The sequence below is a fragment of the Necator americanus genome, chromosome V (assembly GCF_031761385.1).
Source record: "Necator americanus strain Aroian chromosome V, whole genome shotgun sequence".
Lineage (NCBI taxonomy): Eukaryota > Metazoa > Nematoda > Chromadorea > Rhabditida > Ancylostomatidae > Necator > Necator americanus.
In genome coordinates, this window is record NC_087375.1 from 7,697,087 (window position 1) to 7,721,211 (window position 24,125).

Here is a 24,125-nt window from a genome sequence, read left to right on the forward strand (position 1 = left end):
GTAATACGGTGCAAACCGTTTCGAATCGCTCGCAGATGTAGAGTCATTATACCCTTCCTCCTCCCACCAATCGGAGTTAAGGTGCCGGAATGTCCCTTCACGCCGACCTCCACAGTATTTCTATGAAAAGCACAATGCAAAGCTTCGCTGACACCTTAACGTACGCCATTTGCCGTAATACACACTATCAATGATTTTGATACAAAGTATATCCCAAAACTGCAAGACTACTGCTGGATGTCGTCACTTTCACCGTCAATAAAAGTTTATTGATTAACGTTGATTTCCGTGTACTTGTCAGAGATTATAGTAACCATGAAGAGTAGCTTAAAAAAGGGAAGGTCATGATTTGCACAGTGGTCTATTGTTAGCTTTTGTGTTTGTAGAAGCACAGTAAAGTAGAGAAGGTATCTTGAACATGTTCTACAGTCGGATCAAAACGACATCAGACACGGACAGTTGCCCTAGCGGCTGCGCTCGAAGCGGCGTGGTGGAGCGTAGCGGTTGTAAGGAAGGATCCTCGCGATCCTCGCTGCAGGTCGCAATGGTCCCACCTCGATTCTAACCGCTGTCTGTACCGCATCGCTTCGACCGAAGTCGCTTGCGCAACTGTCCGGGCCTCATGTCGTCTTGACCCAGCTATAGCTACTACATGAACACAACTCGCCACATTGTCAGGTCAAAATGGCTTGAAGTTTTGCACAATCCCAATGAAACAATTGCGATCATGGTGGGACCTTCGTTAGCTCCAGTTGGACTGGAAAGTTGAGTAATGTTCCACCGTGTCACTTCGAAAGCAGTTGCCTACGTAGCTGCACGATGCTTTAGGCGCCTTGAAGTTTATATAATTTTTACTCATCTTAGTACTGTGCACATCGTATTAAATAGAAGGAACGAAACGCTAGCCAGGTATGGCTTTCGTAGTGTACTTGAGGCTCTTCTCTCTATTTAGGCTCTTTCGTAGAATATACGGACGAAGGACCCTCGTCACACCAACTTGACCAAATTTGCTGGGTTTCAACCCATTTTGAGCTGACATTGTGGCGAGTTGTGTTCATGTAGTAGCTAGAACATCTTCAAAGTTCATTCATGTAATGGCTTACTATCCAGCAGATTCGCGCCAACGCTGTCCTTCGTAGACTTGTTAACATTTCGGAAGCTTTTCCTAGAAGATATTCTCATTATTCAATAGCATTAAGGGGTTCTCCAACATTCTATCGAAAATACGCCTATTATCAAGCCCTGATGTAGCGTTGGGTGACCTTTCTTACAGCACTCGTTTGAATTTTCAAATATCTTAACTGACTTCAGAGTCACTTTAATCTGTATGTTATCTCGTGGTGCAACAAATCTAGTCTTTGAAATGGATGACATTTAAAACCATAGTGTTCTACTAGCAACCTTATTTACAGGTTTCAAACAATCAATTAACAGAAGTCCTGCATGACAAAATGCGAGACGACCTTACCTTTGTTGACTCTTCGTGGATATCATGTGGTGTTTCATCGCCCATCTTGTTCATATTATTGCAATAAGCCAATCAAAGGTAAATTTGTTAATTTTTGTAGAAAATGAAATGTAGAACATAAACAAACTTGCTCAGCCTGAATTGAACAAGTGTTTGCACGATGGCTTCGTAAAAAATGTAGTCGGAGGTAGGAAGATCCAGCGGTGTCCTTATTTCTCGACGCTCTAACTTACTTTTTTCTCCTAGTAACTTTAACTTACATGTCATAGATCCTCTAAGACTAATGAATAGGCCTTAGGGCCCCGATTGATTTAATTATTTACTTCGAGAAATAAGGGTGCCACTGAGTGCTCACACAACTGCACCAAGCTTCACGTCGTTTTCGTGCGACTATATGTTGGGTAGATGCGACGTGATTTGTGGTGCAATTGCGCTTAAGTTTTGACGCGCAGCCATGGAGCGCTCGCTCAACCCCGCAACTGATTAGAACTGATTAGATTAGATGTTGGTTCCAGCGCAAGCGCAACAACTTACGCAACTGCGCCACAAGTCTAGTCATAACTAGACGAAATCCGAGTAGAAAACCAAGTAGCTAAAACTATTCTCACAGTTTTCAAAATTGTAGATGTACAGTTGGGTCACAACGACATTAAGCACGGACAGTTTCGGAGGCGGCTGCGTTCAAAGCGGTAGAGCGTAGCGGTTGGGATCGTGTAAGGATCCTCGCTACCGGCACCTATCTCTGCAGTTCGCCATGGTCCCACCTTGATCTATAAATATTTATAAATGACTTACTACCATAATCATTCCAATCACCATAATTCCAGATCCTCAGCGTTGGTCTTCTATGCGCTTACAATGATGAAAGTCTTACAGGGGTACGTTTCGCTTTTTTTTTCTTTTTCCTTAACAAAAATATGGCTCTCAACTTTGTTTTGTACATATTTTTGTTGTGAATTCTGACCATAAAGGTATTGGGTCTCATTCACTGATCACCTGTTTTTCAGCTCATTGGATGGAAAACAACGGCTGGCGCAGTAGCTGTAGCTTGGGACAGGATTCAACGGGATGGAATACTGCCCGGCTACGACACATTGAAGTAAAGTAACTTTTTAACTATTTTCCGGCTTTTCTACAACTAAAATAATTCACCATTTTTACAATATTTCTACACCATTTTTTGAATACATATTTTAAACGCGTCATTAATCTCTTTTCTGATGTTCTCGATGTGGTTCTTCACAGTAAGCCAGACTTCATTGAGGATTTCAATCTAAACTGAATTACCGTGATGATGATATGAAAAGATTGTATTGGGAGATCTTGGAGGCACACAGAGAGCTTTGCACGTATTATTTATTTTTCACATGCAGTAAAATGTTAGCCTAATACATCAAAAGCGAATTAGATTCTATTTTGAAAGTGACTTGGAGATTTAGTCGATTTTTCATCTACATGAAATATGATTTTCTCAGTTTTCTTCATGTTATGCTTTTTTTTTCGTCTTGTGAGGAACTCAGAGCAACTGTTACAGTCTGACATGGGTTATGGGCGATTGTGTCGAATCCACTGATGCTGGAGCGTTGGTAAACTGGGTGGAAAGTGGAGCTAATGTGGTTTTAGGCCCAGCTTGCTCTGGATGTATGTGTCTGTATCCCTTTTTCTCATCCGAGATTACGTTTTTTCAGACTAAAGTGGAAATATTAGGTGTGTTTCGTTTGCAGCTGCTATGATCTCTGGCACTGTGGCTAGGTACTATGACTTACCGATTGTGATATGGGGTGGAATGTTCTCTTCGGATTTGCTGAATAATGACGAGTATCCGACAATCATGGCGTCTACGTGGAGCTCTCTCAAGTCTGTCATTTGCGTTGTTTTGTATTGCAGATGCACATTTTAACAATTGCCTCACGTTCTGCCTGTTCATTTATTGGGAAATACAATCAGAGTTGTATCTCTTAGTCGTTTTTCAGCCAAGCAAAAACTCTCACGAGGCTATTCGAAAGATATCAATGGCAAGAAATAGCGGTTGTGTACTACGCAACAAGAAGTGATCTCGTACCGCGATGTTCACTTATAATTTCTGACCTAGAGGCATTTTGAATCTTTTTTCCGGTGTTTAATTACTGTTATTGAAAATTCAATCATTCTAGAGTCTTATTGATGACAACCAAAACATGACCATAACATACCTTCGTCAGTTGCGGAACTTCACCAATGACACTTTCAAAAATGTGCTTAGATCCCTTAAGGAAGTCTCACGAAGTAAGTTATTAAATTCATTTCAACTATTGTCAACGAATTGTATTGCATGAGTAGTCGTAGATTAGTCTGAAAGCTTAGTTCTCTGAAGGCTGCTACCTGATTAGTCTGCTTTTGAACACTTTTTCAACTTATTTTTGATTATTATTGTCGTCTTCTATTTGCACTTAGGTGCATAGGCGTCTCCTTTTATGTTGTTTATACTGCCTGCAACAGCAGTCTCTGTGTCTTTCTCTAACGAAATTAGCACATCATTTAATCATGTTTGGTCGGTCTGGCATTTTTGTCCACTTCGTTCGCTCTAATCTCAGTCGACGTTCAACGAAAAGTGACAGCGCATTACTTTTGGTGCATGCTTTTGTTGCCTAAAACAACATTATTATCTATGCCGGCTTAGTCGGGCGAAAATCACCTGAGTCCTGCCGAGGTGAAGCCAGATGTTACGCTAGAGTGGAATTAGCGAGCTCTGTTTGAGAATTTGCTGACAAATTTACCGCATGAAGGAGGGCCCAAACGTTTGAGGAGGACTCTCAGTGGAGTGGGGTGTTCAGTCTCGAAAAAGTACTTTGAGGCATGATCCAAATGCATCGCACATCGAGCTGTTAGTTCCAAACGCTAGCTGCTGTCAAACTTTGCAGGGAGATCTTTCGAAACATAGGCAAAAGCAAATTCTGGAAGCACCACGAAGAAGGACAAGTCTAAAGAAGCGCCGCAGGGACCCCAGCGAACACACAACAATGACATTCCGCTAACAGTCCTGGTGAGTGAAGACGGGATTCGCATCTATTCTCGTCGTGAGAGAGAAATAATTACAAGGGAACTACCTGAACCTACCTGAACCTCTTCCGTTCGTCAACTCTTGGGTCAAGCCCAACCATCCCCACTGAATCTCCACCACTGGTTTTCCCTCTGGAAATGCGAGTCGCGAACAAGAGTATGAAACTTGGTACAGTCCTTGGACCTGATTTAATATGTACAGACATTCTTCGGAGTGGTGCTCATTCGCTTCATGCGATTGTGGCTGCGCACATAGTATCAGAAGCAGAGGATCCCAGATCAGTGGACGACCTCACAAACTGTTCTTATCTGTTGAAAAAGTGACCGAGAAAACCTTCAAAACTACCGTCCAATATGCATGCTGAGCGTCTTGTACAAAGTATTCACCAAGATCCTTCTCAAGCGCAGGACGCTATATGAAGCTCAATCTCAAGAGCAAGCCGACTCCTTCAGGGTTTCAGCTGCATGGACCAAATCCAGACCATGTTGAGGGTCATACAGGTTTGCCGAAGAATATCACCCTTCCCCTTCGACGACTATAAGAAAACCTTCGACAGAAGACAACCCACCCATCGGACCATGCACGAATGCAGTCCTGGCGACCGATAAAAGCGGAGACGTTATATGTGAGGACATTACGATCCATTGCTACAATCGATGCACCGCTACAAAATGGCTTTTCCACTCCCCCCACCTTTCGTTCCCGCCCCTCCCTCCCACTTTCCCCTCATCATACCCTTTGGAAAGGAGGTACGACAAGGCCATACTATATTGCCGGAGCTGTTCACGGTTGCGTTACAGTGGATAATGAAATCACTTGCTTGGGAAAAAAGGGATATACGTGTTGATGGAAGACTGCTCTCAACCTTTCGCTTTGAAAATGAAAAAAAAATGAAAATCGTTCTCTTTCCAAGAAGTACCAACGGAGCAGAGACGATGCTCAAATAACTATACGAAACAAGGAAAAGAAGAGGATTGCGGATGAATAGAAAGAAGACACAGTTCGTGAAGGACGTATACTGCGAGGACGGAGAAGAACATCTTGGGTCCCAATCTGGGACTTCTCTCTTTACATCCCACGACTGAATATGGAGAACAACATCAAGTAGGAAGTGAATAGAAGGATGAGAGCAGCGTGGACAGCATTCGCAGTTAGCGAAGCCACATAGCAGCTGACGGACCAAGATCTTCATGCCCATCTGTTCGACTCGATAGCACTTTCAGTGCTCTATGAAGCAGCGGAGAAATGGACAGATACTTCTTCCACATCAAAGAAACCAGTTAGTACTCATAGAGCTCTTGAGAGATGTCTTTTGAAGTTTAACCGGCCCACACAACACTTAGCCTGTCTCCGACTTAAGATAAATGTCCTGTCTTCACAACCAAACGGAATACATATGGAGAGCAAGACATAGATATACTGGTCACACTATGAGAAGAATCGACGATAAATCGACTAAAAAAGCGCTAGAGTGGATCCTAGGAGATGTTATATGCCTTCGATACCAGTCGCCACAAAGGTGGGTGGTGTGTTCGCTGTACGAATGGATGAGCTGTGAGCTCAGCTGGATAGGGCTCAAGCTCGTCAACATCACTGGCGAAACTTCAGCACATCTTAGATGACCATGTGTGAAGGTCCATCTAAGTATCTACCACGAATGTCTGAGCAGATTGATACACAGCAGCAGTGCGATTGAAAGCTGCTGATAGCAGTTCTGAATCGAGCGCCCAAATGAGTTCTATGACAGGAAAATTCCATGCGCTTGAGCAAAAACATTAGTTACAAGCCACCGCACATTACAGAAACTCAATCTTCCATAACTAAACTTGAGGAGAGTACACTGCAATGCTTCCAGTAACGGTGGTATGCTTGGAGTCGAACGAAGCCCGAAGAAATCTGTTTATCGCTATTGCAGAAGAGGGCATGGACACAGATGAGTACGTATGGCTATTGTTGGAATCACGAAAATTGGGTTTTGGTGAGTTCCTCTTTTATTTTGCAGCTTGCCAAAGACGCAACATAGCAAAATCACTTTCTTGTGACATGACAACATTGAAAAAAAAATCCCACAAAATTTTTCTCCGCAGCTGCCGGTTCCTACAGTTGTGAAACGCATATGCGTACACGGAGAATAAGAACTTTGCTATTTCTGTCGTTAGAGAAGAATAAATCAAATGTTAAGTGCTAAGTAGTTCCTCTCTGTGGTAAAGAGGGTGAACGGATTATAACAAACATGAATCTGCTTGTAGGTGAAACATGGAAGAGCACAAGCGCAACACCAGATGGCAAGGACAACATCGCGTTAAAAGCAGCTAGGAAGTTCTTTGTGGTCGGTGATTTTTTCGTTTTCGTATGCTTCTATATAGCTTTTGAAACTACTAAAGCAATAGTGTCATACACTAATGTGTTGGTGACATGCCTAAAACCAACTTTCGTAGAAACTATCTTTGTTTGCTGATAATATTTTAACACATATTCATTTTTTTTACTCTGCTTGTCTGTTTTGGAAAATTAAAGAGTGTTATTTTGATGAAAGAATACAGAGTGGTGACTGATTTCAAATTTTTGCTATGCTTACGCAGCGTTGCTCTATCCCTCTACATGATATTTTATCTTTCAGACGAGTAGATGCAAAAGATGGAACGTTTCTGATCAATATAGATATAGATATTATTCCTTTAAAATAAAAAAAAAAATCAACTGCTCTTTCTAGATCGACAGCCAGCCGCTCAATGCTTCAGCTGAGTTCGCTGCTGATGTTAAAGCAAAGATGCTGCAACCGCCTTTTAATTGCTCGGATTGTACTACCATCGATCCGGTTAGATACCTTATATTCTACCCCTTCTCTTACATTCGAAGATTTACCGGTTCTTTTGGTTTGACTTGAAGTAGACTCCTTTTTAGAGTACATCTCAAGTGGGAGAGTTAGCTGATGCGTTGTTGCTGTACGCATTCACTTTGAACAAGTCGATTGCTGCAGGTATTTCAAATCCTAAGGGGTCCGAACTCGCACAGTTCTCGAAAGGAAGTTTTGAAGGTGAATTTAATACCAAAGGCTTTAAAAAGTAGCATTACGTTAGCAAAACCTAAGTTATACTCAATCTTATACATCTTAGATTTTGTAGCGACTTTATCCTTGAAGGTTTCTCCGGTACTGTAATTATCAACGAGAACTCCACGAGAGATCCTGTGTTTCTTGTGTACGGACTGGACGCGTCTGATCAACAAATAATTTTGATGAAGGTTATGGAGCAGTTAAACAACAATAGCGCAGGAGTGGTTAGAATTGTGGAAACTCTCATTTCTACTTCTTCAACATCCTAACTTCTTCATTATAGATCCAAGATATACAACCGCGAAGTGTGATTTGGGCTATGCATGGTGGATCACCACCTTCGAATCGGCCACAATGTGATTACGATGGGCGAGTTCAAGCACAACAAGTGTTTCTAAAAAATTGCCACCATTTTTAAGATATTATTTGTTCTCCGGAAAAATATTTCTATACTGTTTTTCAAACAATCTTTTGCTGTTTCAGGAGTGCTTGCCCCCCATCATTTGTTGAGCAGTACCTCGCTATCACTATCGCGTCAGTTATAGTGCCAGCCGCCATTATTACAGCGGCAGTCCTCTTCATAATTAGGTGATTTGATTACCAGTTTCCAAGTAGGGTAATACAGACCCAACGCTGAAAGAGCCGCATATGTTGTTACTGAGTGATGCACTTTTCACGTGACGCATTCTACCTACTTCTATTCTTGAATCTGATGTTGTGATAATGCTGTAATGTGATTTTACGTGGCAAGAAATTGTACCGGTTTCTTCTACTCCACTTTTCATTCACTTAAACATTGGTGATTAATGTTGTGTAATCCCTTTACAAACCTTATTATCGGATACTTTCTGATTGGTCAACTTATTTCTGTTGAGTTTAGGTTCCAAAGACGAGAAGAACAGCGCTTGAATGCTTTATGGCAAATATCTTTTATCACACTTATGAAGCCTAACGTCAAGGTGTTGTGCTAGAATGCCGTTGGTGTTGATATTGTTTTATTCCTTGTCACTGTTTCAGAGCACAGTCCAGAGCTCTCGATCTCTTCAGAGCACAATAACCACGAGCACTAAGTTGACAATCGACTCCAAAAAGGTATTTTTACTGCCGGTGACATTCTTGGAGGGTACCATTAGCGGATTTAATCAACTATTAATTCCCAATGCGGATACGTAGATAGGAATCATGATTTACCTTTTCTCTACCCATTCAGCTGTCTCAGGAACGTCTCTTTTCTGATGCAATGTCACGTAGCTGAACGATCCCCCAGAGTATACTTCATAGACGCAACCTTACTTCTATTTACTTAAATATTTAGAATACCAGCATGTGACAAAGTTCTGGGACACATTAAGTTTTACTGAGTAATCTAATTCTCACAAAAACCACCGAAAAGAAAATCCTGTCGAGTTACGGACAGTGTGAATAGAGTTATGTAAACAAAACATTGAATCACATCGCTCCAGCATGCAAAGGTTTGAAAATGCGGCACACCATTACGGTCAAAATCCTTTCTCAAATACAGAGTCACAGAATTTCTAAGCACGGGAATTAAGTGTGATTGTGTAGTAAATATCGCAACTCTTTACTTATTTTTCATCAAGTAGTAGCTTTAGGAAGAGCATTTAGGACACTTTACGCCACGCTTTTTATTTGCTTGGTGACGATTCCGTGGTCTGCCGAAAACATGTTGGCAGGATTGTCTTAAGGACGGCTGACTGTACGTTGCTGAGAAAAGTGAGTAAAAGCCTACAGAAAGTCTGTTTTTCTTCTCGCAAATATTGTTTTCTGGATTACTCGTTTATTTGCTGCTACTGGACTACGATTCCGAGTATGGCTAGGTTCTTTCTATTCTAGTAGATTTTTTTGTTTCTATTCTCTTTAATCTTTTTTCACTTTGAACGCTTTTTTTTGCTAATCTTCTTTGTTGAGTGCGAAAAAAACAAAACTCTTTGGAACTTTATCCTTCTAGATGCGGACCGTAGATCATGACAATCTCTGTAAGTTTTTCGGTCTCTGTATGGACGGGCCGCAGATGTTGTCGGTATGGCGATACTGCGCTAGGGGATCTTTAAAGGTTTGCATGAGAGTAAAATTAGCAGAATTAGCTTAAAGATAGCTATGCAAATGGTGCTTTTTAGGATGTTATTGCAAAAGGCTCACTGCAAATGGATTGGTTTTTCAAATATTCATTAATACGCGACTTATGTGAGGTGTGCAAATTCTATAGTGTTTCTGGACTTAAGAATAAAATCGGAAGTAGTTTTGACAGTATAGACAGGGCACCCTTTTCATCTTAGGGCATATTCCATCTGCATCACTCTCTTGGAGCACATGGATGGATCAGTTCAGGAACGTGTCTGGTCGACGAAAGATGGCAGGTGAAAATTGTTGTTATAAAGGTGTACGTTGTTCTTCTCTAAATGCAGCTTTTTCATTTCAAGGTGAAGATCACTTTCTACGGTATGGACGCGATCAAGACTATCGAAATGAGAGAACAACAAGGTACATGTATGTTTCGTAACTATTGTAGCTAATCTTAATTTAGTTTTCGTAGGCAGCCACAGAAAAACGAATTGAATAGTTGAGAATGTTTTGCTCTTTTCATTTTTTGGTAGCTTTCCTTACAAATAAGTGGGAAAGGATGGTTGTCCAAACAGGAACTTGGAATCCGAAAATTTGCTTGTTTTTTTCATCATGCCTTTCACAATCGGACCGGCACATCATAATTTTTGTGACGTTTCCACAAACACTTTGGATACTTTGAAAACAAGGAGTGCTTATAGTATAGATTTGGAGTGTATTTCGTAGAGCCAGTAGTAGTGGACGGGCATCCCAGTAATATTATTTCAACAAAATTCCCCCTCGTTTCTCTTCTCCCATTCATCGTTTTGTCATTTCCTACTCTATATTCTCTTATGTGTGTATTTGTAGGAGCATGCTCGTTTCGCAAACAAAAACAAATCACACTACTCCGATGAAGTTCTTCCAATATACTGTAAAGATTTACCTTCTCCTACTTTTCACCTCTTTTTCCTTGCTTTTACTTTGATATTTCACTATTCGCTATCTTTGGCTTTTCCATCTTTGGTCTGCTACCTATGAGAATCCTCAAATCCCCCGAATACTATAAGTCCTCCAAAACTTTCAAAAATGAAGCTGGATAAGGTGTTTCTCTAAAAAGCTCGTAAAAAACTATTGGGTTGTTACAAATACTTTGCAAGAAAACGCCTCAACATTTCAACCCTACTTCCTGTCTTCACTATTTTTATTCGTTCACGTTCATCTTCTTCTAGATAGCCTTTGGCTGGCTCCTGAACACATACGAGACCCTTTACTGCTTCCCACAAAAGAGGGGGATATCTATAGGTAGGTAGGAACTATGTAATTCAAAGTCTTGGATACCATTCGATATTTCGTAAAGATGTCTTGAAGGACTGTTAAGTCAAGTTCCAAACAGGAGGCCAACAGTTGTAGAATAAATAATATACTCTTTAAGTTTCTTTTTTTCAGTTTCGCTATTGTATGTTCGGAGATCATCACGAAAAAGTCGGCTTGGGATCTTGAAAATCAGGATTATGACTTAGATGGTAGGTTTTAATAGGTGAACATATCTCTACGCCACTGAGTGATTTATTTTAGAATTGGTGTATAAAATAAAGCGCGGAGGCCGTTCTCCTATAAGACCGTTACTCGAAACCGAAGACGAATATAACTCGAGCCTCTCTTTGTTGATTAAGGATTGCTGGAGTGAGGAAGTTGATATGCGACCGTCATGCGATCAAGTGAAGTCGCTAATCAAAAGCATGAATCACAATAAGTCAGTTACAAGTTTTTTTTTTTTTTTTAAATACACAACGGTCATCATGTCACAATGAACACGCATGTCAGCTGTACGCTATCTAAAGTGGTTGTGTCATTGTGTACACGTATTCTATTCTATTCGTATTCGTAGAGGTAAATCACCAAAGATGGTGAAATAGCCATAATTTGAGAACGTCCATGCCCCAAGGAAAGAAAACGGTCGTAGAAAAAAGTGTCTTTATAGTTGTTTTGTGGTCGGGTTCATTGCATTTCTGTCTAGCTGCACTATATGAAACGGTAAATTACTCATTGAGATTGTAGAGCATTCGGTTAAATTTCTTGTTCAGGTCATCAAATCTAATGGACCATGTTTTTAATGTGCTTGAGCAGTATGCTTCCAATCTGGAAGACGAGGTGAGCGGCACTTTTTGTCATCATTCTCTGTCAGTCGGTGAAATAACAGTCCTCTGGAATAGGTGCAAGCCCGAATGAAAGAGCTGACGGAGGAAAAAAAGAAGAGTGACATTCTACTTTATCGGATGTTACCTAGGTCTGTTTACGAAACCATCAGGCAGCCAGTACTTATCACCACACAAATACACTGTTTTAGACAGGTGGCAGAACGTCTAAAGCTGGGTCAGCCGGTTGAACCGGAGACATTTGATTGTGTGACTCTGTTTTTCTCCGACGTCGTGTCCTTCACAACGCTAGCTAGTCGTTGTACTCCCCTTCAGGTGAGCTCAACACTTTCTTGAGAAAGGAAATTAGTACGTAATTCCTTTTTTCACGGCTAGCGGTGAGAGACTTTATCGAAAAAAAAAACTAAACAGAGACGGTAACGTTGTACACAAACTGGTTCTGATCATCTAGTTTTCTTCAATTCTTTCGATCTCTGGCAGCATTGAAGTACCTGTTGAGTGGAATTACTTTGACATAACATGGGATATCGTTTAAAAAAATGGGAGCGCCACAATTTCGATACAATACCTCGTTCTTGGTTGCACTCAACAGAATTTCCTTCAAAATTTGAAATATGTGCGTCCCATATCCTACAGCTCTCAACTTCAAATCGTGTTGACTTTTCTAACTATTGTTGGCAGCTTAAGGGATCTTAACCAGTCGTCAAGAGTCTCTTTCGAACAAGCTGTCCATGCCACAGTAGTAGTTGTACATATTTGTCACAACTTTCCTTAAGTAAAAAAAGAGCACAACAACTTTTCCATGCAACTCCACGTTTTGTCTCGTGCTTCTTTTACGGGACCCAAAGGTTTGACAAGGAACCCTTCCCACTATTACGTCGTAAATTTAACGGGCTTACAAGAAGCGTCAATTGTTTGACAGACATATCGAGCGACAGCCCGACCACATATTGTGCTCCTCTTGCTCCTCTGAAACTGCGGAACATTTCTTTGTTAGGATCGCTGAAACTTCCCGAAGGTGATTCTCGAAAGTCTGCTCAAAAAATTTGTTTACAATTATAGGTAGTGAATCTTCTCAACGACCTTTACACTCTTTTTGATGCAATAATAGACGAGCATGACGTCTACAAGGTGAGCAGTGTCGTTTTTACTTCCATGAATACTGCAGTGGAATTTTTTTTTAGCAAACTGATTTTCTTGTAGTTATTTAGTAGATTATCATGTTTCCAAGGTGGAAACGATAGGAGATGGTTATCTTTGCGTGTCTGGCCTACCTCACCGGAATGGCAACGAACATGCGAAAGAAGTTGCCGAGATGTCGTTTGAATTGCTTAGATCAATCAGAAGTTTCCGAATTCCTCATTTACCTAATGAAAAAATCAACATACGTGTTGGATTACATACAGGTGAGCGAGCTGATATAAGTTAGTCCACGTCACGATTAGCCCTGTTGTTTTCATAATCCGTTATGTAAGCAAAACCTTTTTAAACAAAAGTAATAATGAATAGATTAATAGTATGAGATAAGACAAATAGTGAAAAGTGCTTAGCAGTTACGCGTTTGGGCATGTCCGTTAATAAATTGAGTCGTAGCGTCGTTGGAATGTACTTCATTCCAAGAACTGTTACTGTGCAATGTGGATTTTATCACCTCCACCGAAATTTTAAGAAACTTAAGAATTCATATCATTTAGGATTTTAATTTTTTGACAGAAAATCTAATTAACTCCATATTCACTTTCTGGATATTTTAAGGTTCCGTTGTTACTGGGGTGGTAGGAATAACCATGCCGCGATATTGCCTTTTCGGTGATGCAGTGAATATTGCAAGTCGAATGGAGAGTAATGGAAAGCGTAAGTGGATTGCTCTTATAAAGTTGTGAGGAACTTTCTTCTGGAGAATAGTGTCGGAAACCGTTTTCTAGCTGGACGTGTACACATCTCAACCGACACGATGAAGTTTTTAACGGAAGTAATTGGAGGTTATAAAACAGAACCGAGAGGAGAAGTTATAGTGAAAGTGAGTGAACTCAATTGCTATTCTCTCTATTTTCGCTTGGAATTGGAGAGGCCGAAGTCAGGTGATGACTGATTTGAGATCAGTTCCAGCGTCAAAAAACCTGCTTACTACATTTTTTTCTTCTCTCATGTGCATAAAGCTTTTCCTAAATTCTCTCATTAAAGGGAAAGGGAGCGTTAGAAACGCATTGGCTTCTCACTCCTGAGGAACAAGAGCAGACATTTATCGAATAGACGCAATCATAATGGCAAATGAAACAAAGTATGTTTCTGTTACTGATGATTGCTACGAGCCACAAATTCTCATTTGCTGTAACGTTTCTGTCCACCTCTTCTTGAGTAAATTGCATATTCGTCGCATTTTCTTTCCTACTTTGTGTGTTACTTGATGATGAATGATATTTCACTCATATTTTGAATGGAGTCATGAGTGCGAGAGCTTTTGTTGTTTTTTTTTCTATAGAATTCTAAATACACTGGGATCATCATTAATCTAAAAATGTACTAATCGTTGGATCTCGTCATCAGCTTCGATAAACTTTCTGTACTGTGTCTTTTGCTTTCAGGAAAGTCCTAATTGGGCGGAGCTGCTGTAATATGTCACCCTGTGGAGTTTGGAAATATTTCAAAACCAAGTAGAGCAAGAAAAACATTTGGACAGCATTTGGTTATAAAAGATTAACTGCTCAAAAATATCTATTTTTGATATCTTCTCAAAATGCAACGCATTGGATAGTGGATGAGGGTACAGAAGGTAGAATCGACTGTTTCATCTCTTTTCAGAATCTTCTCGCTCCCATACAAAGTACTTGGAGACAAATCTTTGAAATACATCAGAGTAATTGACTCCAGTTGTGGGTAATCTTGCTCCAGTACACAGTACCTGGAGCTTAATGTCTGGCTAAGCACAGCAGAGTAAATTTTGGAAAGTCTGGCCAATAGAAAGATATTGCTCTTCATTTCCACAAAACAAGAATCGTGTTGAGTGCACCAATGCTCGAAAATCTTGTATCCAGACACAAGGAGTACACATTAAAAGCTGATTATCCTACCGTAGACGAAGACAGGTACGAAAAATTTAGGCCTGCAATTACCCTCTTACAGGACGGTACTAGGGAGATTAAAGAAGACAACTAATAACGGTAGAAATTATAAAACGAATATAAGAATTGCAAGAATAAATCTTAATTGAAGGATTTAATGCTCGAAATAGAGCAAATTGAAGATGAATCTCAGTCGCAAGTAGCGTTTGGAGAGGCAAATGACCTCATGTTTATCATAAGTGCTCGATTAGACGAAGTCAGATGAATTTTGAACAAAATAGGGGTAAAGCGCACTACTCACTGTTCAAAAGAAAACACCTTTGAGAATAGTCTTTGATGCTTTCTCAAAACGAAAGAGAAAGCTATCGTTAAATGAGGTAATCAACATAAGAGAGCCATTCATTGACAAAAATCACAACATATTGTTAGCATCAAGATGCAACAAAATCATTCTTATTTGCGATATTGAGGCCGCATTTACTTAAATACACTTATTCCCCTCAAACAGAGACTTGTGCAGATTTTTGTGGCTGAAGAAAATGTACCTCCCACCGACCAGAGATAAACTGTTACACTACGGGTTCAAAAGACTCACTTTCCGAGTAACGGCATCTCCAAGCATTCTGAATATGTCTTTGACGTCATTTTTGAAGAGCCAGAACATGGATCTTGCCGCTGAAACCACCAAGAACCTATACGTCGATAATGTCATCAAAACAGCCGACACTGTAGACGAAGCTTCACAAAATTATGGAGAATCTAAGATATTATTCGCGAAGGTCGAAATGAATTTGAGAATATGCGTCTAGTTAAAATGAGAATAACTCTCGAATATCGATTGATAGACTGGAAAATGGTCCTCAAAAATTCCTTAGTGTCGAATTCAATGGAATCTAAGATAATTTCAAAGTTACGAGACGGTTCCGACCCGTCATTCATTTTACAAAAAAGGAAAATCAAATCAAAAGCCAAATAAACTGGATTTGTGACCCCATCGCATTCCTGAGCCTTTACGGGTCAAATTTAAATCAGTGGGAAAGAAGTGTTCGAGCATAAGGATCTATAGTGGAAAGACGTTGTTGATCTAGCTATTTGTGAAGGATGGAACAAACTTTGTGAAGATGTCAATAATCGGCTCCTGGCTCCTCTGTTTCGTCATTTAGTGGAAAAACAAAGCTTCCACCAAGAAAGTGCCGACAAACTATTCCAAGTCTAAAACTAGTTGGCATCCTTATATCAATACGTCTAGGCAAATCAGTAATATCGAATATGTGTCGTGCCCCGGGCGGAGAGGGGGTCGGGGGGGAGGGCGGGGTTCGTGGGTGTCGCGGGGGGGGCCTTGGGGGGTTTCTCCCCCCCTTTGGGGTTGGGTGGGAGGTAAAGGGGTTTAGTTTAAACAAAAAAAAAAAAGAAGGGGAATTAGGTTGGGGGGGGGGAAAAAAGGGGAATGGATGTTAGGGGGGGGAGGGGGGTGGGGGGGAAGGGGGGAGTCTAGCTGCCGCCCATGCTTACCTAAGACTACCCTACAGGACGGCAGGTGTATGCCCGCAGGCAAAGGTCTTGCCTGATGACGACGTAGACGACTCGTGGCGTTGTACTGATTCGCTCGACAAGTGGTTGACCATGAAGACGACGTTGAATAGGAGGAGACGGCGATGTGCAGCGGCTCGACATATACAACAACGACTTGACATGGGTTCAGCGGCTCGACATGGGTTAAGTGGTGAGGCATGACGGCAGCGGCTCGACAACAGCGGCTCGACATGACGGTGGCTATACATGGACGGTGGACAGTGGGACCCAACTAGTACCTGGAACATGAAGAAATTGATGGATTTTCCTAGGAGGGCCATGGTGAGGTTGTGAGGAAGAATTTAGCTTCCTCACTGCGGTTTTTCCTGAGGGGGGTGGAAGTCCCATGTCGAAAGATGGCGTCAAGCAAACGAAGGGGGGTCATTGATTGGTCCCTTCCCTCACAAATTGGGCCGTACAACTGTGGTGGTGGTGAGTATGGTGGTAAGTGCGGTGATGAAGATGGTTTATTATGTCGTGATGAGATGGTAGATGGAATGTTGCCGTGTGGTGGTTGACTGGAGATGGTAAAGGTGGTATATGTGGTTTGTGGTACGATGTGTTGATATAAGATGGTATGTGGTTGTGGCGTGGTAAGATGGCGTTGTGCGTGGTAAAGTGGTTAGTAATGGGATGATGGAAAGGGCAACTAAGAAGGGAAAAGATAAAGATTAGACAAAGAATAACAAAGAATAAACCTAAAAGAATGACTTCTATGTAAGGAAATAAAGGGCGGGGCGCTATTGCGCAATAACTATAGAGATATTACGAAATAAGAAAAAACTTCAAAAAGATGAGTGTTAGACTACAAATCTAAAATAATGAGTAATATAATACGAGAAAAACATATAACTAAACACTATAATAAAGGAAGAAGAAAAACAGAAATGACTAAATGATAATAATAAAGGAAGAAAAACATAATGTACAAAGGTATGATAAAAGGGAGAATCTAAAGGAAGTGAAAAACGGAAGAGATTGGTTACGAGAAATGAGTGATAGAGGTGCTGCAATAGAGGTAAAAGGAATGATAAACACGAGTACGATACAAGGGAACACAAAAAAGTGAAAAGGTAGATGAAAAAAGGTGGCTTACGTGCGGTTGCGACGGTGACGCCAAGAGTAAGATGGATTTCACAATCTATGCAGACAAGGGTACGCTAACTACCGTAATACTGGTCCTAGACGGAGAAGGTGGATTGGAGCGCAAAAACTCGAGGGTGAGTAAGAAATGGCTGTACAGTCGACGAAAGGGTATAGATGCGGATTAGGACGCAGACCAATGCGGTGCAATGCGGTGGGATGCGGAAGGGTGCGTTGGTATGCGGAAGAATGTGGCAGGGTGCGGAAGGATGCGGATGGATGCGGTAAGGTGCGGAAGGACGCGGAAGGGTGCGGAAGGATGCGGAGGGATGCGGTAGGGTGCGGAAGGATGCGGAAGGGTGCGGAAGGATGCGGAAGGGTCAAAAAATGGTGGAATAAAGTGGTAATTAAGTGGAAAACATGGAAATAAATGGTAAAACATGGGAAAACGTGGCTAAACGTGGTAATAAGGGATAAAACACAATAATACAAGAAATGGTGAAATGGAACAAAATGCAATGGAAATGGCACCGAAAGCAAAAAAGACATCAAACTAAAAGTGTAAAAAGCATCAAACGAGAAAACAAAAAGCACAAAATACTAAAGGAAGTAAATACTCACGCTCGCTTCGTACCAAGTGCGAATCGTACCCGTTTGGCTGCTCGTGGTGGTTGGATCCGTGTGGGTTGCAGTTGTTGGCGGCTCTTCTTCGGTCGTGGGTCTTCCTTTGCAGAAATCTCCAATGGATGTAGTTGATTGATCGATCTCTGCAACTCATGACCGTTTGCAATGCGGACAGTGGCTGATCTGGGTATGTTGGATTTGGTGCGGTGGATAGTGGTTATGATGGCTAAAGGCCATTGTCCACGTGGAACATTCTTATCGGCAATGAGAACAACGTCTCCTACCGATGGAATGAGTGGACTGGACCTTCCTTGATGGATACGGTGTTGGTGACGTGCGGATATTGCGGATAAGTAGTCCTTGTACCAAATGTCCCAGAAGTTGTTCAATACGGCAAGTGTCTCCTTGTACCATTCGGAAAGACGGTTTGGAGGGATGTAGAGAGGGTTGTGGTGCGGAGATGGTAATTGGAGTTCCACTTGCGGTGAGACGAAATCTATTGGTCGAAGGACATGCGGTGAAGATGATGTGTCACTGATGGATAAAAGTGGTCTGGAGTTGAGCACTGCTTCAATTTCTGCAACCAGGGTCTGAAATTGGGAAAGTGGTAATAGGGTATGTTTGATGGCTTTTTTGAATGCGGATTTGAAGAGACCGACTAGACGTTCATAAAATCCTCCTTTCCATGGGGAAAGAGGAGTGATGAACCTCCATTCGATCTTGCGGTTGGCGAGTTGAGTGGATATCTTTTCTATGGCTTTGCGGTTATAGATGGTGCTTTGTAGGGAATCGTTGGCTGAGCGGAAAGTGGTGGCATTGTCGCTGATAATGAGGTCCGGAGTGCCTCTGCGAGCAATGAAACGGCGAAAGGCGAGTAAAAACTCGAATGCGGTGTTGTTGTGGACTAACTCGAGATGTACAGCGCGGGTTGCCATACAGGTGAAGAGACAGATCCAAATCTTGGCCTGAGAATGGAGCTGATCTCTATAGTAAAGTGGTCCTAAGTAGTCTAGTCCAACCTTCTGGAACGGTCTAGAGCGGTTGACTCGTTCCGGAGGGAGACTAGGCATCTCAGGATAGCGGTAAGCGTGTCCTTGGGCTCTTCTACATACTGTACAGAGCCGAAGGATTCTGGTGACGGTGGTTTTAATGGAAGGGATGAAATATGATGTGCGGAGAGCGGCTATTGTGGCATGAACACCTGAATGGAACCTGGTTTTGTGGTGGTACATAACGAGAAGATGGACAAAGTGGTGCTCCGGAATAAGAAGGATAGGTGCAGATGACTGAGACGAAGTCCGAGCATGGTCTAATCGATTCGGACATCGGATCAATCCATCTGCAGCGCGGTGAGCGTTGTACTTATCCAATGGTAGTCGTTTCAACGTGGATTCACCCTCGCGGTAATGCTCCATAATGAGGAGAGTTTCCGCGTTGGTGATCTCCGAGGCTGAAACGTCCTTGGACAGTACAACAGTGGCTAGGTTAAGGGTGTAATTGCGGATGCGGCTTCTTAGGAATAGGGCTTTGATGAACTTAAGCACATACGCGGTTGAACGAATGAGCTTAAGGTAACTACTAGTGGCACGGAAGCGGAGTGGTGATTCATATGGTTGTGTCGGAAGGACACTAAGGGCCTGAAACTCGTGCTCCGCCTCAGGACAAAGATCCTGAGGTAGGGCAAAGTCCGTATCGGCCTTAGGCCAATCCGACTGTGGAGAACAAAGGAAAGATGGTCCATGCCACCAGATGTGGTTAACAGCGTCAGCGGTCGAAAGTCCACGAGTTGCACAGTCAGCTGGATTAGAGTCTGACTGCACATAGTAGAACTTCGTCTGAACGTCTGTCTTGTGGAAAGTGGTTAAAATGGTGCGGATCTCGTTCACTCGATTCTGAACGAACCGTTTAAGTGGACGAGATGAGTGGATCCAATGGAGCGCTATCTTCGAGTCAGAAAAGAAGTGGATAGTGCGGATTTTAAGATGGAGTTGGTGATGGAGGAAGCGTGCTAGACGCACACTTATTAGGGATGCGAGCAACTCTAATCGTGGCATAGTCATCTGGAGTTTAGCCGTTGCTAACAATGACTTAGCCATGATTAGCTGTGAAGAAGTGGTTGATGGTGAGCGGCTAATAAGGTAAGCACAACAGGCAAAGAGACGTTGTGAGGCGTCTCCAAAGACTGCGAGCTCATAAGTGGTGTTGCGGTTTGCGGAAGCGATGAAACGTGGAATTGGTGGCAACGGATGTTTGAGCTGCTGGACCAATTCGTCCCATCGCTGATGGTCCTCTTGGTCAAATGGAGTGTCCCACTGGTATTCCTTCTTCCAGATGTCCTGGATGAATACCTTGAAGGGCACTAAGAATGGTGTGAGAAGACCAAGTGGATCAAAGGTGGATGAACATGCACTGAGCGCTGTGCGCTTCGAGTACACATTCGCGGATGCGGTTTTAAGTGGTATGAGAAGGGTGTCGGTGCGTGAATTCCAGGGAATACCAAGGAGCTTCACGGAGGATGGATTCCTGACTCGATCAGATGGCTCAATGGACTGGTTAACGGTGTTGGAGTTGCACAAGAACTCTCGAAGGTTCATGTGCATGGAGTTGAATAGGGATTTGGAAGAGCGGTACTTCTTAATGGCTTGTCGCTCGGACGAGGCACTAAGAAGGATGTTGTCGACGTAGATGTTGTCCTCGATCTCCTTGTGGAGCGGCTTCGATGGTTCAAGATGGAGGTAATACAGTATGGATGCGGCTAAAAGGAATGGTGATGCGGTTATACCGAATGGTACGCGGGTAAACCGGAAGATCCGAAGATTATCCGCAGTTGGTGGTAGGTTAGGGTTGCGAAGCCAAAGGAAACGAGTGGCATCCCGTTGATTACGTTGTAGACGAATCTGAAGGAAAGCCTTCTCTACGTCGGCAATAAGGAGATAGGGTGTTAAGCGGCTACGGAGGAGGATTCCTACCATGTCTGGTAGGATTGCGGGGCCAGAGTGGAGACAGTCGTTTAAGCTCGGTGCGCCTCTGTAGTGGGAGGACGCATCGAACACGACTCTCAATTTAGTGGTGGCCGATGTTTCCTTTATGACTGCCTGATGCGGGATATAATAGACTCTGTGGTCGTCGAACTGATGCTCGTCGACCTCCTCTATTATGCCCTGCTCCAGGTAGTCCGTAAAGGTTGCGGTATATGTTTTCCAAAGGGTTGGTTTGGTTTGGAAAGAACGGTATTGGCTCTGAAGACGCTTAAGGGCTAACATTTTGTTGTCGGCAAGGCGAGGATGGGATGACTTCCAGGGAAATTGAACGTGCAAGTAGCCGTCAATCACCTGGGCGGTATCCTGAAAACGTTTCAGGATCCGGGCGTCCTCCTCCTTGTCGACAGAGGGATCGGGATCCTCGGTTATGCCTAAACGGTCGAGGTCCCATAGGCGGGTGATGTCGTCTTCAGAGCGAGGTGGTGTAGATGGTGATGTGGTTAGATGGTTCTGCGATTGTCTCAGTAAATCAACGAAAAAAGGTTGAACCCGAGACAACTGGCCCGAATCGCGTGTTAACGAGCATCAATCCTGAGGGTAGCTGCTTCGGTGAGTCCTTTTTCAGGACCTCCCAGAAGTAGTCGATACCCAGCAGGATATCTGGCGTAACGTGGCGACTGATGGTAAGGCTGTCTGGGTTAATGCGGAATGTGCGGAGTGCGTGTTTGTCTTCTTTACTGAGACGATATGGTTTGAACTGGGAAGTTAGAACTTCCTGAGTTCGTAGGGTTACGGGGAATGGTTTGTTTGCGGCATCTAAGAGGGTGGCGTCGACTGTACCGGATTCTTGGGTCGAACGATGACCTCCGAATCCGATGACGGTCAGCGGCTTGTGGTCGTAGGGTTTAAGGGATAGGCGCTTAGTGGCTGCGTTGCTTATGAAGCTGTTTTGGGCTCCTGAATCCAGCATGACGTTGACCGTTTCAAGGGTCTTCGTCTTAGGATTACGAATGTGAGCCTTAACAGTCATAAGAAGAGGGCGTTGGTGGTTGGATGAGGTGGTAAGGGTGGTGGGGTCGTCGACCGGACGGCAATCAAGAGCGTTACGCATCTCGTCGTCCGTATCGGCGACATGGCTACTGGATTCTGGGCTGGAGTGGTTTCTGCGGCGTACGGGTGAGAGACTATCGCGCGGATTAGCACGAAATCTGACCCCGTAAGGTGGTGAAGATGGAGACGGTGAGTGGTGGCGTTGGTTGCGGTGGCGCATTCGCTCTGAATCACGTTCAGATCTACGATAGGGAGAATGGTTGCGATGAGACTGATGGTGGTAGTCTCTATCGCGGGGATGGCGCCTAGATGGTGAATAGGGATAATCGTACGATGAAGAGGAATAGCGTGAAGAACTTCTTTCCCGGGACGATTCCCTAGAAGGGTACCGTCCGCGGGGAGAACGATAAGTATATCGATCATAACGAACACTATTACGACTATTACGACGATTATCATTAGAACGCCTAGACCTATCACGAGAAAAACGCGAAACAGATGAATACGAACAAAGAATGGTGTGATGGTTACGTTGGCAGTAACGACAGTTCGGAGCCCGGCAAGAGTTGGCCATGTGCCCTGGTTGGACACATTTCCAACAGAGGTTCAGGTTCCGGACTATCATACGGCGAACGTAGGTCTGCATAGATGTGGTGCAGCGGGTCGAGCGATGGCTCCTCGACCCGCAGAAACAACATCTATGCGGATCATAAAGTGGTTCTGGAGATGGTGAGCGGTTGCGGTATGTGGTGGATAATGCGGAATAGGGTTGATCGTGGCTAAGTGGAGGACAGTGGCTATCGTCAAGCTTCTCAAGTTCTTGGATAAACACATCAATACCCGCAAGAAACTCATGCATCTTCCAAATCGTACCTGACCGGTGTTCCATCCTGTTCACTTCCAGCTGAGTCTCTCGTGGGAACTTGCTGCGAATGAGCTTCTTGAGCGATAGCGATGTTGACGTGTCCTCGAAGCGGTTGAGCTGCAGGATACATGCTTGGATCTGGCATAACGTGTCCCTCTGCGATGAAGCGGCGGCAGACGACGCTGGCAAGTTCTCTAATTTCTGCAAAAAGAAATTATGGGTGAACTGCGGACGGTCATACCGTCTGCGTAGGGCTTCAATGGCTAGGTGGTAGTTGGAGGGATCGGTTATGTCGTACCCCTGTACAACAAGTGCGGCGCTACCTTTAAGGCTGCTACTAAGATGGATAAATTTGGCAGCGGTGGATAGGGATGGATTGTCGTGGACCGCGGTCTTGAATTTGGCCCAAAAATCGTAATAGGTGGAGAAATCCCCATCAAAGGTAGGCAGCTCTACCTTGCGGAGTTGTACATTCATGGTATCCGCAGCAGGGTATGGTGGTGATGAGCCTCCGGACATATGCGGTGGTGTTAGGGTAGGGTTTCTGATGGATGTGACATCCATCGGCTCATCAGTGGTGTTAGTAGGGTTATATTGTGGTGTGGTGGATGCGCTTATGGTGGTGCGAAGCATATCCGCAAGTTCGGTTTCCTTGCGGATAAGATCGTCAAGGGCAAAGATGGTAGCGGTTGCGGTTGGTTCCATTTCGTCACCTTTGTGATCGCGCCAGTAGATGTCAAAAGTGTCCATAAGCTCTATGGCGTTTGGTTGGTTTTCGATAAAGCTTATGGCATGTTCATGGCGCTGTTGGAATGTCTCCAATGCTATTTCAATGGAGATCTTAGCGTTTCCCATGTCCTCGATTCGACGCTGGAGAGTGCGGAGCTGTACTGCCGGGTGGGCGTCCGAACGGAAGACGGTTGGGTAGTTGGAATTCGCCGAGTTGACCAGCCGCGTCAAATTGTTGATCGCGTTGGTCAAGCGTGCTTTGCAGCCACGGAGCGTAGACATGATAGCCGTATCGTAGAGTGATACCACCTAAAAATGTCGTATATAATATGCTGTTGCCATGTAGGGTATACGATGCACGGACATGCGGTGAAAG

General features: G+C 43.3%; 3 protein-coding genes across 7 annotated transcripts; 2 read left to right on the plus strand and 1 right to left on the minus strand.

Moving 5' to 3' along the window:
- Window positions 1-1,492: 1,492 nt before the first annotated feature.
- On the plus strand, window positions 1,493-14,036 carry RB195_013228 (uncharacterized protein; the record flags this gene model as incomplete). Of its 3 annotated transcripts, none has more annotated exons than XM_064202940.1 (32): window positions 1,493-1,546; window positions 2,296-2,346; window positions 2,476-2,567; window positions 3,003-3,109; window positions 3,193-3,325; window positions 3,442-3,562; window positions 3,622-3,733; window positions 6,364-6,486; window positions 6,758-6,837; window positions 7,222-7,326; window positions 7,413-7,545; window positions 7,651-7,787; window positions 7,847-7,932; window positions 8,047-8,151; window positions 8,444-8,522; window positions 8,581-8,655; window positions 9,190-9,297; window positions 9,533-9,637; window positions 9,702-9,773; window positions 9,861-9,941; window positions 10,005-10,071; window positions 10,857-10,929; window positions 11,074-11,150; window positions 11,203-11,380; window positions 11,712-11,778; window positions 11,841-11,914; window positions 11,975-12,098; window positions 12,846-12,914; window positions 13,015-13,189; window positions 13,539-13,637; window positions 13,709-13,803; window positions 13,968-14,036. In XM_064202940.1, 32 exons carry the CDS (start codon window positions 1,493-1,495, stop codon window positions 14,034-14,036), a joined length of 3,126 nt encoding a protein of 1,041 aa, XP_064058820.1. The 3 variants fall into 3 exon arrangements, with proteins under 3 accessions (XP_064058820.1, XP_064058821.1, XP_064058822.1); XM_064202939.1 differs by having other exon boundaries at window positions 10,005-10,065; XM_064202941.1 differs by lacking the exon at window positions 1,493-1,546 and adding an exon at window positions 2,223-2,225 and having other exon boundaries at window positions 10,005-10,065.
- A 759-nt stretch (window positions 14,037-14,795) lies between these two features.
- On the plus strand, window positions 14,796-16,579 carry RB195_013229 (uncharacterized protein; the record flags this gene model as incomplete). The annotated part of the gene is made up of 2 exons (XM_064202942.1): window positions 14,796-14,869; window positions 16,375-16,579. 2 exons carry the CDS (start codon window positions 14,796-14,798, stop codon window positions 16,577-16,579), a joined length of 279 nt encoding a protein of 92 aa, XP_064058823.1.
- A 70-nt stretch (window positions 16,580-16,649) lies between these two features.
- On the minus strand, window positions 16,650-24,031 carry RB195_013230 (uncharacterized protein; the record flags this gene model as incomplete). 3 transcript variants are annotated; one of them, XM_064202945.1, is made up of 4 exons in its annotated part: window positions 16,650-16,656; window positions 18,122-18,267; window positions 18,409-21,615; window positions 21,686-24,031. In XM_064202945.1, the coding sequence occupies 4 exons, from the start codon at window positions 24,029-24,031 to the stop codon at window positions 16,650-16,652; spliced, it is 5,706 nt and encodes a 1,901-aa protein (XP_064058824.1). The 3 variants fall into 3 exon arrangements, with proteins under 3 accessions (XP_064058824.1, XP_064058825.1, XP_064058826.1); XM_064202943.1 differs by lacking the exons at window positions 16,650-16,656; window positions 21,686-24,031 and having other exon boundaries at window positions 18,118-21,387; XM_064202944.1 differs by lacking the exons at window positions 16,650-16,656; window positions 18,122-18,267; window positions 18,409-21,615 and having other exon boundaries at window positions 21,635-24,031.
- Between the last annotated feature and the right edge of the window lie 94 nt (window positions 24,032-24,125).